Raw genomic sequence first — 13,406 nt, forward strand, 5'->3', positions numbered from 1 at the left:
CACATTTCATTACAATTTGGCCTTGGCTGTTGTTTATAATTTCATTGTTTCATCTTCTAATTTTGTAAAACATAATGTGTTGTATTATTTTAATACTAAAGCTAAAACTATTACTAGAAACATATTACATATTCCTGATGTACTAATTTCCCCATATAATGATAGTAGCTATCAGTTAAAATATAACCAAATAGCTTGACAATATTTAAAGGAAGACAAGCATAAACTTCAGAGTTGTTTGTTGTATCAATTTACTAAATGTGTATTGTCTGCTTTGCATGGAGGTGGATATAGGTAACAGCAGCAGCAATCACAGTTAACATGAGCATTTACTGTATTATCAGATACTGTTCTAATTGCCCTATATACACTGCCTCATGCATTCTCAGAAAAACAGTATGAGATATTACTATTAACCCTTTCTTACAAACCTTAAATGTGTGGCAAATACAAATAACTTAAATGGCTCCCAAAGTCATGTAAGTAATACATGGAGGAACTGGGATACAAACTGAGGCAGATTAACTTTAGGGCCCCTGAAGAGATTCATTAGTTTCCTATTTCATATATCCTAGGGTAGGAGGCTGGATGTTAGGCCCTGTGATAACTACAGACATAAATCTATCGGGTCTTGGGGTTCAAAGGTGCAAACACTTAAAATCCCGTGGGCAAATGGTAAGGCTATATGAAAAAGATAGCAAATTTGAGGGCCACCAGCTCTATTTGATTTGAGTATGGTAGAGTTTAATATTGGAGAGGTCACTTAGGATTAGATGATAAAGGACTTGACAGGCAGCAGAATCTGGATTCAATTTGCTTGTAAATTGAGAGACATAAACGATTTTTGAATGAGAGAGTATTGTGATAGTAATCAGTGCTGTATTTAGGGAGAAATCTATCAGTTATATCCAAAAAGAAATGTATATATGGCTTAAAGTGTTAGGCAATCTTATAAAATTAAGCCTAATCAATAACTTTATCAAAATAAATTTTAATTAATAAAAAAATTGCATCTAGAATTTGTCCTAAGCCTATAGACACAATTTCTAGGTATAATTATCTAAACTGATATCTGTAAAAATAAACACAAGAAAATATATTCTCATAAGTTAACATTTCCCTCTGTCTCAGTATTAATTTTATAGTGAATCTGAGGATTATATCTTATATAATAGTAGAGTAGATATATGAACACATATTTTATCAACATGGAAAGGCAGGTTATTTTAGAACTTTAAAATAAATATTATATGACCTTTTGAGATACTGTCATTAATATCTTCCACTGTGAAAGTTTCTGAAATCTTCTATTCTGAAAGTATTTGTATCAAACCTACATTGAATATTTCATAATATTGCAAACCCATTCCTTTCACTCAGAGTGATTAGGGTGTAACAAGTGGCTTTTTCTCTCTCTCTCTTTTTTTTTTTTTTTTTCTGGTCAAAACTATCCATGCCATTAAAATTCAATGGCATTGCTTCCTGTCATTCAGCTTGATCTGGGTAAAATCCTTTAATTCCCCAGCCCCTGCTGTTGGGGAGCTCTAGGCTCATCACACTTAACCTCTGCCTGGGCTTCTCAGAATAGAATTTGTTTCACTCCATTCATAGCTTCAATAGTTGAGCAAGCCACACGCAAGTGCACACTGGTCTTTTACCCTGAGCACACTAATCTGATTGTTTTTCCACTCTACAAACTCTGGGTCAACAATCAAGCTGCCGCCAGAAACTAATTAATTTGCAAACAGGCTTCTGTTTTCACAGAGGGAAAGCTTTTGAGAGCCATGTCAGGGAGGCCGGTCACACCATGGTTACATGCATTGTCATGGCATCCACTTCTCTTGGTAAATCTCTTGCTTGATGTCACTGCACACAGGAACCCAGATTACCCAGTCAGCAGTAAATCCCTATTGAGACCCACCAAGCTTTGAATGTAGTGACTCTAGAAGAGGAAATTGGAATAGACAGGCTGTGTATTCATTAAACTGATGGTGAGACAAGAGAGAAAAAAATGTAAAAAACAAGAAGAAAAAGGAAGCTGCCTTTGATATAAAGAATTGTCCACTATATTGTCTCATGTTTTGATCAACTTTCATTTAAAAAGCAGGATTACCTTGAGAAAATATAATAATACTTCTAAATCTTATACTTCTACTCTCATCAACTGTTAATTTCAAAGCAAGACATTCAAAATTTGCTGCCTATATGCCACATCTGAGAGTTGTACGTTTTACCCCAAGATTTTAAAAAAAATCAAATGGCAAAATTTGAACAATTTTATTCAGGTCGCTTTTCTTAGAAGCCTGGAAAAAAATAAAATCAGTTTTTAAACATATTGCCATTAATGAGTTAATTTTTATTCCAAAGCTTTATTCATATTTCCTTATTAGTAATTTCAAAAAACTCGCTAAAAGTCATTATGTTCCTTAGACAAAAAGTGACAGAGAAAGTATGTCCTTGATAAAGGATGTCAAGTGATGATATATTTTGGTAACTTTTAGCTCTTTATGAAAAAAAGAGATATTTAGTGATTTGATTAAATGTATTATTATTTAGAGAGTAGAATAATTTCATGGTGTATACTTATTGTTTAAAAAGATACATTTCTAATGGCTGTGCATTATTTGTTAAGATGAAAATTTTTCTGAGTAATCGATTCCTGGGAAAACAAAACTTAACTACTAAGTTGTCTTTTAGTTAGTAGTAAACTATTAGTTAGTAGTAAACAATAGACATAACTATTGTTCTAAAGTTTGCATATTCAAATTTTCAGTGTAATTTAAAGAAAATAACTGTAAGGATTGTCATTTTATTTCTGTTACTTTATACATTGATACTCTAGAATTGCTAGCTAATGCATACACTGCTTACTCATAGAATGCATAATTCAAATGTTTAAAAATACTGCATTCTTGTTTTGTTCTTTCATTGACTATAAAAACTAAGAGGACCTTTGTTGTTGCTGTTGTTTTAACTGAATGATCTCTCAGCTCCTCTAACACTCATCTGCTCAAATAAGCATGAAATAGGCTTATAGAGGGCTTTTTCCCCAAAGGTCAGCAAAATATTACTAACTTGCTTAAGCCAAAGAAATAATCAAAAATGACATCATCAGAAGTCTGACATTATGCAAAACTAGATGATCTGTTTTACTTATTAAAGAAAATGCAATTGGATACTCTGACGTTTTTTATGTCTCCAAAGATACTAAGATCAAAATAGTGTATTAAAAGAGCTGTACAAGTGATTTGAGATTGGGTATCTGGTAACATGTAATGTTAACTTGTGTATTCATAGTTTATTTGCAGTCATATGTTCCGTCACTGGGTCTAGTTTTCTAAAAACGCATGTTGTGGAGAAATTTGAATCTTAAGAGAGTACGAAATATCCTAGTACATGACCACAGAGGAAGCTATGCTGATTCCAATAAGGGCAGGCCATCAGGGTATGAATATTACAAGTGAGAGGAAGTGGAGTGATGACTTGCATACCATTTCAATTACAGAAAAAGAGCAAGTGGGTTAGTCTATCTACAAGCACGATCCTTTTAGGAAATTCCACTAAAAGAAAACAGGTCTTCCTGAAATGAGTGGGAAGGCGTCACACTCCAGGCATTGTAATTAGGTCTGTTTGTGTTCCCCAGGCCTTGGGATCCATGTGGTTTCATGTATTAAACCCGACTCTGGCTGCCCTTTCACCGTGACTCAGACATAATCACTCACAGAGTGAGTCAGGCCAAGCTTCCTCAGTGTGCTCCACCCAACAGAAGTGGGATAAAGGGTACCCAGATAATTAGCATTTATTAAGTGCTTACTACATACCAAGAACTTGCTCAGTGCTTTTTATACATTATTATGTGGTCATTTTTCCACAATAACTATAGGAGACAGGTAGTACCTCTGTTCATTTCATTACTGTAAGGGCCAAAGTAAAGTGAAACCATGCCTCATTCTAAAGATAGTCTTTTTTCCAAATCACGTATCATCCCACTATTACTCCAAGACATAAACAATACTGGAAAACAGTCTCCATCAAATAAGAAAAATAAATTGGGCTAGTAATCCAACTGCTCTAATGAATTGTTAATATGGATAATAACTAGGTAGTAGTATTTTCATACTAAATGCTAAGATATCATTATGATAACAGCAGCATAAATTTATCTGTTTCCTTACTATAAATACACACAGAACAATTTTACTTTATTTCCACATTCAGCTGAAGTTGGAATTGAAATTTGAAACCATATAATACTGAGAGAATTTATGTAGTATAAGAAAAGCTACTGGATTTTGGCACATCATACCAAACCCCAGAAGTATATTTTCTGAAATAAAAAATTGTTATAACATTTAGAAACCCTAAATTAGGGTTTATCGTAACTAATGAAGATGTTTTAAGAATGTTATTACATGTTAAAATGTAAAATACACAACAGATTCCATTGTCTGAAGTTTCTTAACCTGAAAGTGTTATACACTCCTAATTTTCCTGTTAAAATTGAATTTAAACGTTTATTGGCATCATTATATAAATTTTCTAGTTATGAAAGTAGTGAAACTCCATTTTAATAAATCAAGATATTTCAAGTTCCAATTTTAGACAACTGTTTTGTTGTTTGTTTTTCCTTACCAGGAACAAAAATTAAAAGTCATCTAAAATAGGTGAACTGATTCTTCCAAAAGAGTTGAATTGATTTGAGAAAAATAAAGTCCTATGCTGAAATTAATTTTAATAACCCTGAAGACCCTTGAAAAAAATACTTTGCAAAGCAATGTATTAATTCTGGAACACATATGATTGTGTACTCTATGCTGATGCCTCAAAACTCATTTATTTTATGCATGAATGTGTAAACATTACGTTTTCAATTTTATTGTGTAATGGCATTTAATGTCACAAGGCTTGTGACTCAGAGTCCCTTGGTTCTATCTCAAACATGTCTGTATCCTCCATCTTGCAGCAGTTCTGTTTTTTGCACCCTGTCAGATGTAACCTTTGTGCTAATTTGGAAAAATCAGTTCTCACGTTTAGTGCTGAGAGACTGATAACTGAATTCTCAAATGAACTACACATTTTCAGAGATGAAGTACAGAGCTGTGGACAATGACTGTGTTTTCCCACAGTGTAAATTCTTCAGACTCAGCTGTCAACATGTGAGTGTGCAGCATAAAAGCAGCTTTAACTTGATGGCTTTTTTTTTTTCCTCCGAGGCCATAAAAATGAAATGGATACTATACTCTCCTTTATGTTATTCCATCTTCTAATGAGATTTTGTTTCTCATGGACAGAGAAAGCCTGTATGCCCTTTAGGGTACTTAGTAGATCAAAGTCTTCTTTCTAAATAGAAAAACAAACATTCTCCCTCCCACACAAATATTTCAGTTTGTGAACAAACCAGATAGCAAAGTTAAGAGGGTTTTTTTTTTTTTTTCCTACTAATTTTGCCTCTGCACACATCCTAGGACTAATAATTTATACTGGATATTCTAGGATATTCCTCTGGGTTTTTGGAGTTCTGCACATGCTCTTCTCTTCATCTCAGCACCTTTTCTTTTCCCCAGTGAGACACCAAATTTCTCACATGGTCACCCAGGTACCATGAAACTCTCTACCCCTGGTGACAGAGGAACATTTGACTACATGTCTAATCCCCTTTGATTACCACAGTGTTTGTATGCAATCATCAATTATGTTAGGCATCATTAGGATTTAAAACAGTAAAGAAGTGATGTCAAATTTAGAGAAAACTTGGGAGGTCAAGAAATAGAGGAAGCTAAGAGAAGAGACTTTAAAAGAATGGGCTAGTTAATGATAAATACGGCAGGAGACATTGTCAAAGTAGAGATGAATAAAAAGTAATAGAAAATCATTAGTGTCCTTTGGAGGAATAATTTCAAGGAAGTAATTATTGGATGAATGCCAGGTTTAAAGTAAAGGTAGTGAAACACTGAGGAAACAAGTCCTAACCAAGCTATGAACTTAGATATATTGGGACTTTGTGGCATAGCATGACAGAACAGTTTTGCATGGGATAAGTAAGATTTTAGCTTGGGGGAAGAAATTAGTACTGAAAAAGAGATAAAGATAACAAATGAAATGTAAATTGACTAAATTAATCAAAGAACATCGATGCCATTAAGAGCCAAGGCTGAAGGGTCAAACAAGGAGGAAGGGAGCATGCCTTTCTCACTACGACACGGAAAATTATAGGACAGTCAGAAATGCTGTTACAGGAGGGAAGAGTGCTGATTGAGGTAATTTGAGGTATGTTTTGTGTTTTGAGTAGTCACTTTGAAGTATAAGATGGATCAGAACAAAGGTTGTCCCGCAACTCATGGTCTTTTGGAATTTCAATGAGATCTAGAGGTAGACCTGTGATTTTTCTCTAACAACTAATGAAAGACAGAAGGGATGAACTATATTTTGGGGTTCCTGGAATAAGGCAGGAACAACAAGTGTGGCAGAAGTTCATAGAATGAGATATTCAAGCGTCTTACTGAGAACATGACTACAAACCATAAGTGTCTTTCTTTTTAATGAATTATGTATAACCAGGAAAAATTTCATGCTTCATTCTTATTAATGAGTTATGTACAAGCAGGATAAATTTCATGGAGGGATAATTGGAGATTGGGTGGCTTTGTTTTTTAAGATTGGAGGTAGGCATAAATATAGATCATTAAGTAACAATAAAAACAACCATGATTAATATACTAGGGACCTTTATAAAAATTTTTGGTAAATGTGTAAACAACTAACCAAAAAAAAAAAAAAAAATGAACTCTAGATAGGAGGATATGAAAAGATTGCTTAGTTAAAATTTTGAATAAGAGTAGTATTTATTTATTTTGGGTATATACAGCTTGTATATTTTCTGCCATGCCAAAATTATTTTCTATACTAAAAAGAAAATAGTGAGTAATAGTAATAAATAATAATAAGCATCTACTTGATCGAGTAGTTAAGCCGGTGCCTGAAGTTCAGAAAACTGGGTTTCTGTTCTAAACATTCTTCTACTGGATTAGATAAAATATTGACCTTAAAATCCTAACCTATAAAATAGGAGAGGGGTTTTAGGATGATTAAGATTAAATGTGATTCGTATGAAATCATGATTTAAAATATCTTTGAAATTTGGGAAAGACTATTAATATGTTATTCACACTGCAATAACATTCAATTTTTGACATTCACTAGTATATAAGATGATGTTTTCAAGGAAATAATAAGAGATGTAAAGGAAAAAAAAATACTACCCTGTAAGATTTGTTGTGATGTCCCCATAAGACAGAATTGGTAAGTCATCTTATCTTTTTCCATTGCCTCCCTTCCGTAGCTCCGGTCCAGATCTTTCTTTCCATAGCTAACTACTGAGAAACTTCAAATTTGGCACTAAATGAATCTTTTCCTGAATATTTAATCTCTCTTTTCTTTCTTTGCCGAACTTTCTCACACCCAACATCATGAAGTCACCACCACTAGCTTAACTGCACACTAAATTTCAAATCATATTGCATGTACTGTGAAAGAGTTCTCCAGTAACTTAATACAGTTACATATGTTATATGTCTATTTTCTTTCATAAACCACCTACCATTAAGCCACCTGGAATCATGCTGCTCTGTCCTGATTGGGTGGTGGTGCCCAAGAGTTCGGAAGATAGCGAAGTCTCGCCCCATAAAATCAGCTGCAGTTCCAGAGTATAATTCTCCATCTGTGTTGTGACAAAACCACATACACATTCTTTAATTCAGTTAAGGCAAAAACAAAGCAAAACGAACAAACAAAATGCAAGTTTCATGTTATGAGCATGCTAAGAGGAAAACTGAAATGCTCTCTGCATCATTATGCAGAGTTACTTATTTTTTAATCCTATGTGCTTATGGAAGGAAGTATTTTATCAAATACTTATTCACTGATTTAGTGTATGACTACTTATCTAGTACAAACTTAGAAAATCTGAATAAAGTCCGATTCAGTGAATCTTGCTAAAACATAAAATTATATTCTTTTCTACTATGACCACTAACAAACTCACAAAATGCAAACTACATTTATTATATCATTTCATTTACTGTTATATGTGTAGAGTTACCATGGTTGTAATATTCTTATAATATAGAGTGAGGTATCATTATAACACTTTATTCATAGCTTTTTTCTAATGGCAATTAAATCTTTTATACACTTCTTTCTCAGTGGGATCTGAATTAATGAGATTTTGCTATGATTTAGAAATGCTGATTTTTTTTGCCAGAATTTTTTTCTTGCTTTTTATTTTTTAATATATCTAGTGGGAGAAGTGTTTTTATTTGTTATAAGCTATCAACCAGTCCAAAAATAAGTCAACCACATGACCTCATATACAGCAGAAATGTGTTTTAAGAGGAAGGAATTTTGACAAACCCAGATCATAATCACTCCAATGCAAGATTCCATCACTTTTTGACTCATTACTACTTAATTTGAATTAACTCTAGGTCAGAGTTTAATAATGGAGGAATCATAACCAGACGGTAAAGAATAGAAGGGAAAAGACAAGGGGGGGATGTAAAAGAGAAGTTAATATTTACTGAATTTCACTCCGTGTTTGTCAGGCAGTTGGCACTGGCTTGACACATTCAAGTTATCTCATTTAGTTCTGTTAACAATCCCATAATGTAAATAATGTTATCCCTATTTTACAGTTCAAGAAACTCAAGGTTGCTCGGCTAATGGCAAGTCAAGGTGAAGTTTCAAACCCAGGCTTGTTTAATCCCAAGCCTTTTACACTTAATCATACCACCTTTCAATAAACTAAAGTTTGTAAAAATCACTCTTTCTTACTTGGAAACAGAAAGGGCCTTGTATTATCTCTTCCAGAAAACATGTAATTGCCTTTCTACATACAGTGAATCATTTGAAAACAAAACAACAAAAGTTAAACATTTTCCTTCAAATAATCCATGACAATTACAGTATATCTTAATATTATCTTGTTGATCGAATAGGTTAAATGTTTATTTATTGATTTGGAAAATATGCAGATAATAAAGAGGGCAAAGATAAATTAAAACTTAAGCATTTGTGTAACATTACCATATGTTCACATACCTAATTCTTACTTGCAAATAAGGGCTTTGCAATGTAAAATTGACATTCATAGTGGCCCAAACCAAAGCAATTCCTTTGGTAGAACCTTTGTCTCACTTATATGTCTGAACAGACTTGATTTTGGAGACCCTCCAGAACAGTGGAGAATAGCTACACAGAGAAAATCACTGAGCAACATGAACATGTTATTACTCTAAACATCCATAGATATGAATCTTATCTTGAAAACTGAGTTTAAAAATGTGATCTTTCATTTTGGATTGTTGTGACTGAAGATAAATAAAAGTGATGGTTAGATAATTTATTGAGTATAAATTATTAGTAAGTGAATTGTTCTCTCGTGTCATCCTAAATTGTCACAGCATGGTGTCTTTGGGATTCAAAAGCACTTTATACTCTCTTCACTTACTTAACTATCAAGTGGAAATCTGACTTGTTCTCACTAAAATATGCCTTTATTTTCAGAAATAGACCTTTTCTGAAAATGCACAAATGTTATGATAATCTATGTATAAATTTCAAAGCCACTTTGAAATACATAAATGCCTGTTGTCTCTTTAATATTAACCAATATTCAAGCACCGCAACATTTTTATTAAGGGTAATATCTAATCTTTTCCCAAAATATTAGCAAATAGATGATGTATTTTTAAACATCAGGTGAATAATTTGTTATTGGTCTGAGTGAATAAGAGGGTCTCAGTTAAAAGTGTGTTGTCAAAACATCATAAAACGGTCATGCAAATTTCAAACATTTTCATGATGGAACACCTGTGAGAAGATAGCTTGTGTCTTTTCTTAAAAAAAAAAAAATAATAAATTACTGGTTGAACCTCTTTGCCTCTAAACCACAGTTAAAAAACTAGAAATAGAATAATTAAAAAAATGAAAACTGAACAATTTAATATCAGAATTTAGTCAGACCATGTCAACAGGAGGTTTAATAGGAAATATTAGAGTAAACAATGTAATTAATCAATCAGTCTTGTCATTTAGCTTGCTTTAGGGTAAGAAAATCCATAATTATGATGTTTATTATATTTAAAGTCTATTCAAGAAGCAGTTGAAATAGTAAAATCGACAACTAAAACCTGTTACTTGGATAGAAAATGTGTTTATCTCTCTCTTGCATTTGGTTGTTTTATAACTTTTTTTATCCACTCTCATATTAGAAAGACAAAAATCAGTGCAAATCAATGTAAAGGCAGAAATAATATTTTCTTTCTCTTTTCACAAAAGTTGAGAAGGTGCTTCAGAGAAAGTAGAAGTATGCAGTAAATGAGCTACTCCATTTAAGACTAAAAGAGAATTAAACAAGTGACTTATAAACCAAAATAAGTATGCAGTTTAGGCACTAGTTCCTCCAGCTATAGCAAATTACCTCCCACATGAATATTATTTTTGGCAAGAGTTAGATGATTTTATTGAACTGGAGGGTACCAGATGATTAAGTGGCCATGAAGGGCACATTCCCATCTTGTCCATGCTTAATGTCAGTGACTGTTTAGTTGCACCAGGCCTTAGATCACATTTCCTGGTGAGAATTCTATGGGGAGTCTTATCAATGATGATTGCTCTAGATAAGATATGACATCTTTGTTGTTTTGCCCAAAAACATAGGCAGTAGTATATTCTATCTTCTCTTATTTCTCATTAAGAAGAAATGTAATATCAAACCAGAGTATATGTCATTTAATAAACTTGGACATTTACATTCTGTGGCTTTCTGAAATAAACTAAAGGTATCTGATGACTATAAGAAATTTACAATACCTCAGTTGACTTATTTTGGAGAATGGATATATTTTTTTAAAATGCCTACTCAGCAAACTTCTTTTGTGGTTTCTAGGTCACTTATGAAGTTATCAAATTATATGTTGATTCTTAAGCATAGTGTCAATTTGACAATTTTCTGATCCTAATATATGTCTTATTGAGAATCTGAAATAGTGTATTAATGAAGTGTTATTCTGCAATAATTCAAATGGCATTATGATGAAGTACCTACTTTAGGACTGTTCACATATACCAAGACAATTGTGAAAGAAATAAACATTTGTCCAATTTTATTAAATTGATGGTAGAATCATATATCTAGAAATTATTATCTACATTAAAAGGTGGTTGTGAATACTATACCCTACAAGATCTTTAAGCCTCTCAAAAAAAATACCACACGGGCAGTTTAACATTTCAAAAATAATATATTGAACTAAGACAAATTAGTGCTGACAGATGTAAACTATCATCCAGAAACTGTCAAATACAAAAGCTGCTATTTGAGTATACGACCATTCTTTCTTAACTGGAAGCTTTCTTAACTCTCTCATAGGAGAGCATACTTTACTGAGATGAACAAAAACAGTTTTGTGAACTGCATTTCTATTATGGCTTAGTTGCCTGAGAAGTATGTATTAAAAACAAAAGTTCATATATACTCTAGACTTTCTGTTCAAAACTCAAAATGAAGTAAAAATGTGGCTTAGATCAGTGAATGTATTGGATTACAATTCCTAAGCAGGGTGTGGTGAGGAGAAACAGAAGGTGGAAACAAAACCACATTTCCTGAAGAAATTGCAGCATTACTAACACAGGTGAAAAGTGTGACATGGATGTGAGCAAAATATCAAACAAACTTAAACACCAAGCCATTATGTTGTTAACACCTTAAGTAAATTCCACTCACAGAGCAGCAAAGAAATTAGAAACAGAAGGGAAAAAAAAGAAAGAAAGAAAGAAAGAAAATACTCCCTCTATCTCACACACATGCATGCACACACACACACACACACACACACACACACACAGCATGGATGAAATCCATGGATGTAAGAAAAATTTTTCACTATTACATTTATTGAGAACCTTCTCTATATGAATAAATACAATATGTTGGCTTCATTACGCATGTTGTTCTTTTAAAATTAAAATTTTTCAACAGTTTATATGTCTACATGGTATAAAATTGAAAATGTAAAATTTATAAGGTACCAAATCTCCCTCCCAGCCTTTCTACAGGCAACCACTGCTACAAGTTTGCTGATTTTATCTTTGCTTATATTCCAGAATCACACAAGCACCGAAAATGGTAGTATGCTATTATGTTGGTTTTTTTTCTCACAACAAACTAGTGAAAGTAAAACTGTCATGCCATTTCATGTACAAGGAAACTGAGCTCAGAAAGCGTCAAATAATTTTCTCAATTGTATGCAATTAACTTAGAGAGTTCCTTATTTGCTCTAATATCAAGTGAGAGCATTTTGTAATGTCAAATTATGCTCTTTCCTGAGACAAGACAGCATTTTGACTTCAGGATATAACCTTAGCTAAAAGTCTCAGAACTTCGAAATAGGACTCAATAATACCTCTCAGAGATGGAATATTTCTAAATTACTAGTGCTGCATTGCCTGGAAAAGATTTTAATGAAAAAATAAAATTTCTCTCAAGTTGACTATTCTTTCACATCATGAAAATGTGAGACAGTACTTAATTAGTGTTGGAAAATACTGAGATTTATCCTTGTGCTATGTTCACACCTGGCATTTATTATTAGCAGGTGAGTAATTGCTATCTGTAATAAAAGATTTTTTAAAAAACAAATTCATAAAAAACTTTTGCAGGTGGATGAAATAAGAAAGGGTAAAAAGTATAAGGTCATGCACTGTGGCTCACACCTGTAATCTCAACACTTTGGGAGGCCAAGTTGGGTGGATCACCTGAGGTCAGGAGTTCGAGACCAGCCTGATCAACATGGTGAAACCTTGTCTTTCCTAAAAATATAAAAATTAGCCAGGCCTGGTAGCACATGCCTGTAGTCTCAGCTACTCAGGAGGCTGAGGCAGGAGAATTGCTTGAATCTGGGAGGCAGAGGTTGCAGTTAGCTGAGGTCATGCCACTGCACTCCAGCCTGGGCAACAGAACAAGCAAAAAAAAAAAAAAAAAAAAAAGAAAAAAAAAATATATATATTTAAAGAAATAAAGACTGCAGCAACTTCATCTTGACAAAATTATCACTTTTAAAGGAGATTGCAAAATTAACTTTACCATGTTGGTTTGAAAAACTTAGGACATGTTCTTGGATTTGGGGACTTAATTTGGTAACTTTACATTACTCAAGATATAATCCAAATTCTCAACAGTCCTCAGCTTAAAAACTCATGCCTTTTTGGAGAGAAGTCATACTAAACCTTGCTAGTTTTTGTAAACTAAAAATGTTAAGCTGTCATCTCATTTTAAAGTTTACTACTGTTTGAAACTACTTCTTTCCTAGTGGGATTGATGGTATAAAAAATATTTGCTGCCAAGATCC

The 13,406-nt window shown here is 33.0% G+C and overlaps 1 protein-coding gene across 1 annotated transcript in view; it reads right to left on the reverse strand.

The window, feature by feature from the left end:
* Nucleotides 1-13,406, reverse strand: part of SEMA3A (semaphorin 3A) — a 220,546-nt gene that overhangs the window by 73,744 nt on the left and 133,396 nt on the right. Inside the window, exon 6 of the mRNA XM_033193060.1 lies at nt 7,598-7,717. Coding sequence (XP_033048951.1) covers nt 7,598-7,717 — 120 coding nt within the window. The remainder of the gene's footprint in view (nt 1-7,597; nt 7,718-13,406) is intronic.

Source organism: Trachypithecus francoisi, unplaced genomic scaffold (genome assembly GCF_009764315.1).
Source record: "Trachypithecus francoisi isolate TF-2019V2 unplaced genomic scaffold, Tfra_2.0 Lachesis_group4, whole genome shotgun sequence".
Taxonomy (NCBI): domain Eukaryota; kingdom Metazoa; phylum Chordata; class Mammalia; order Primates; family Cercopithecidae; genus Trachypithecus; species Trachypithecus francoisi.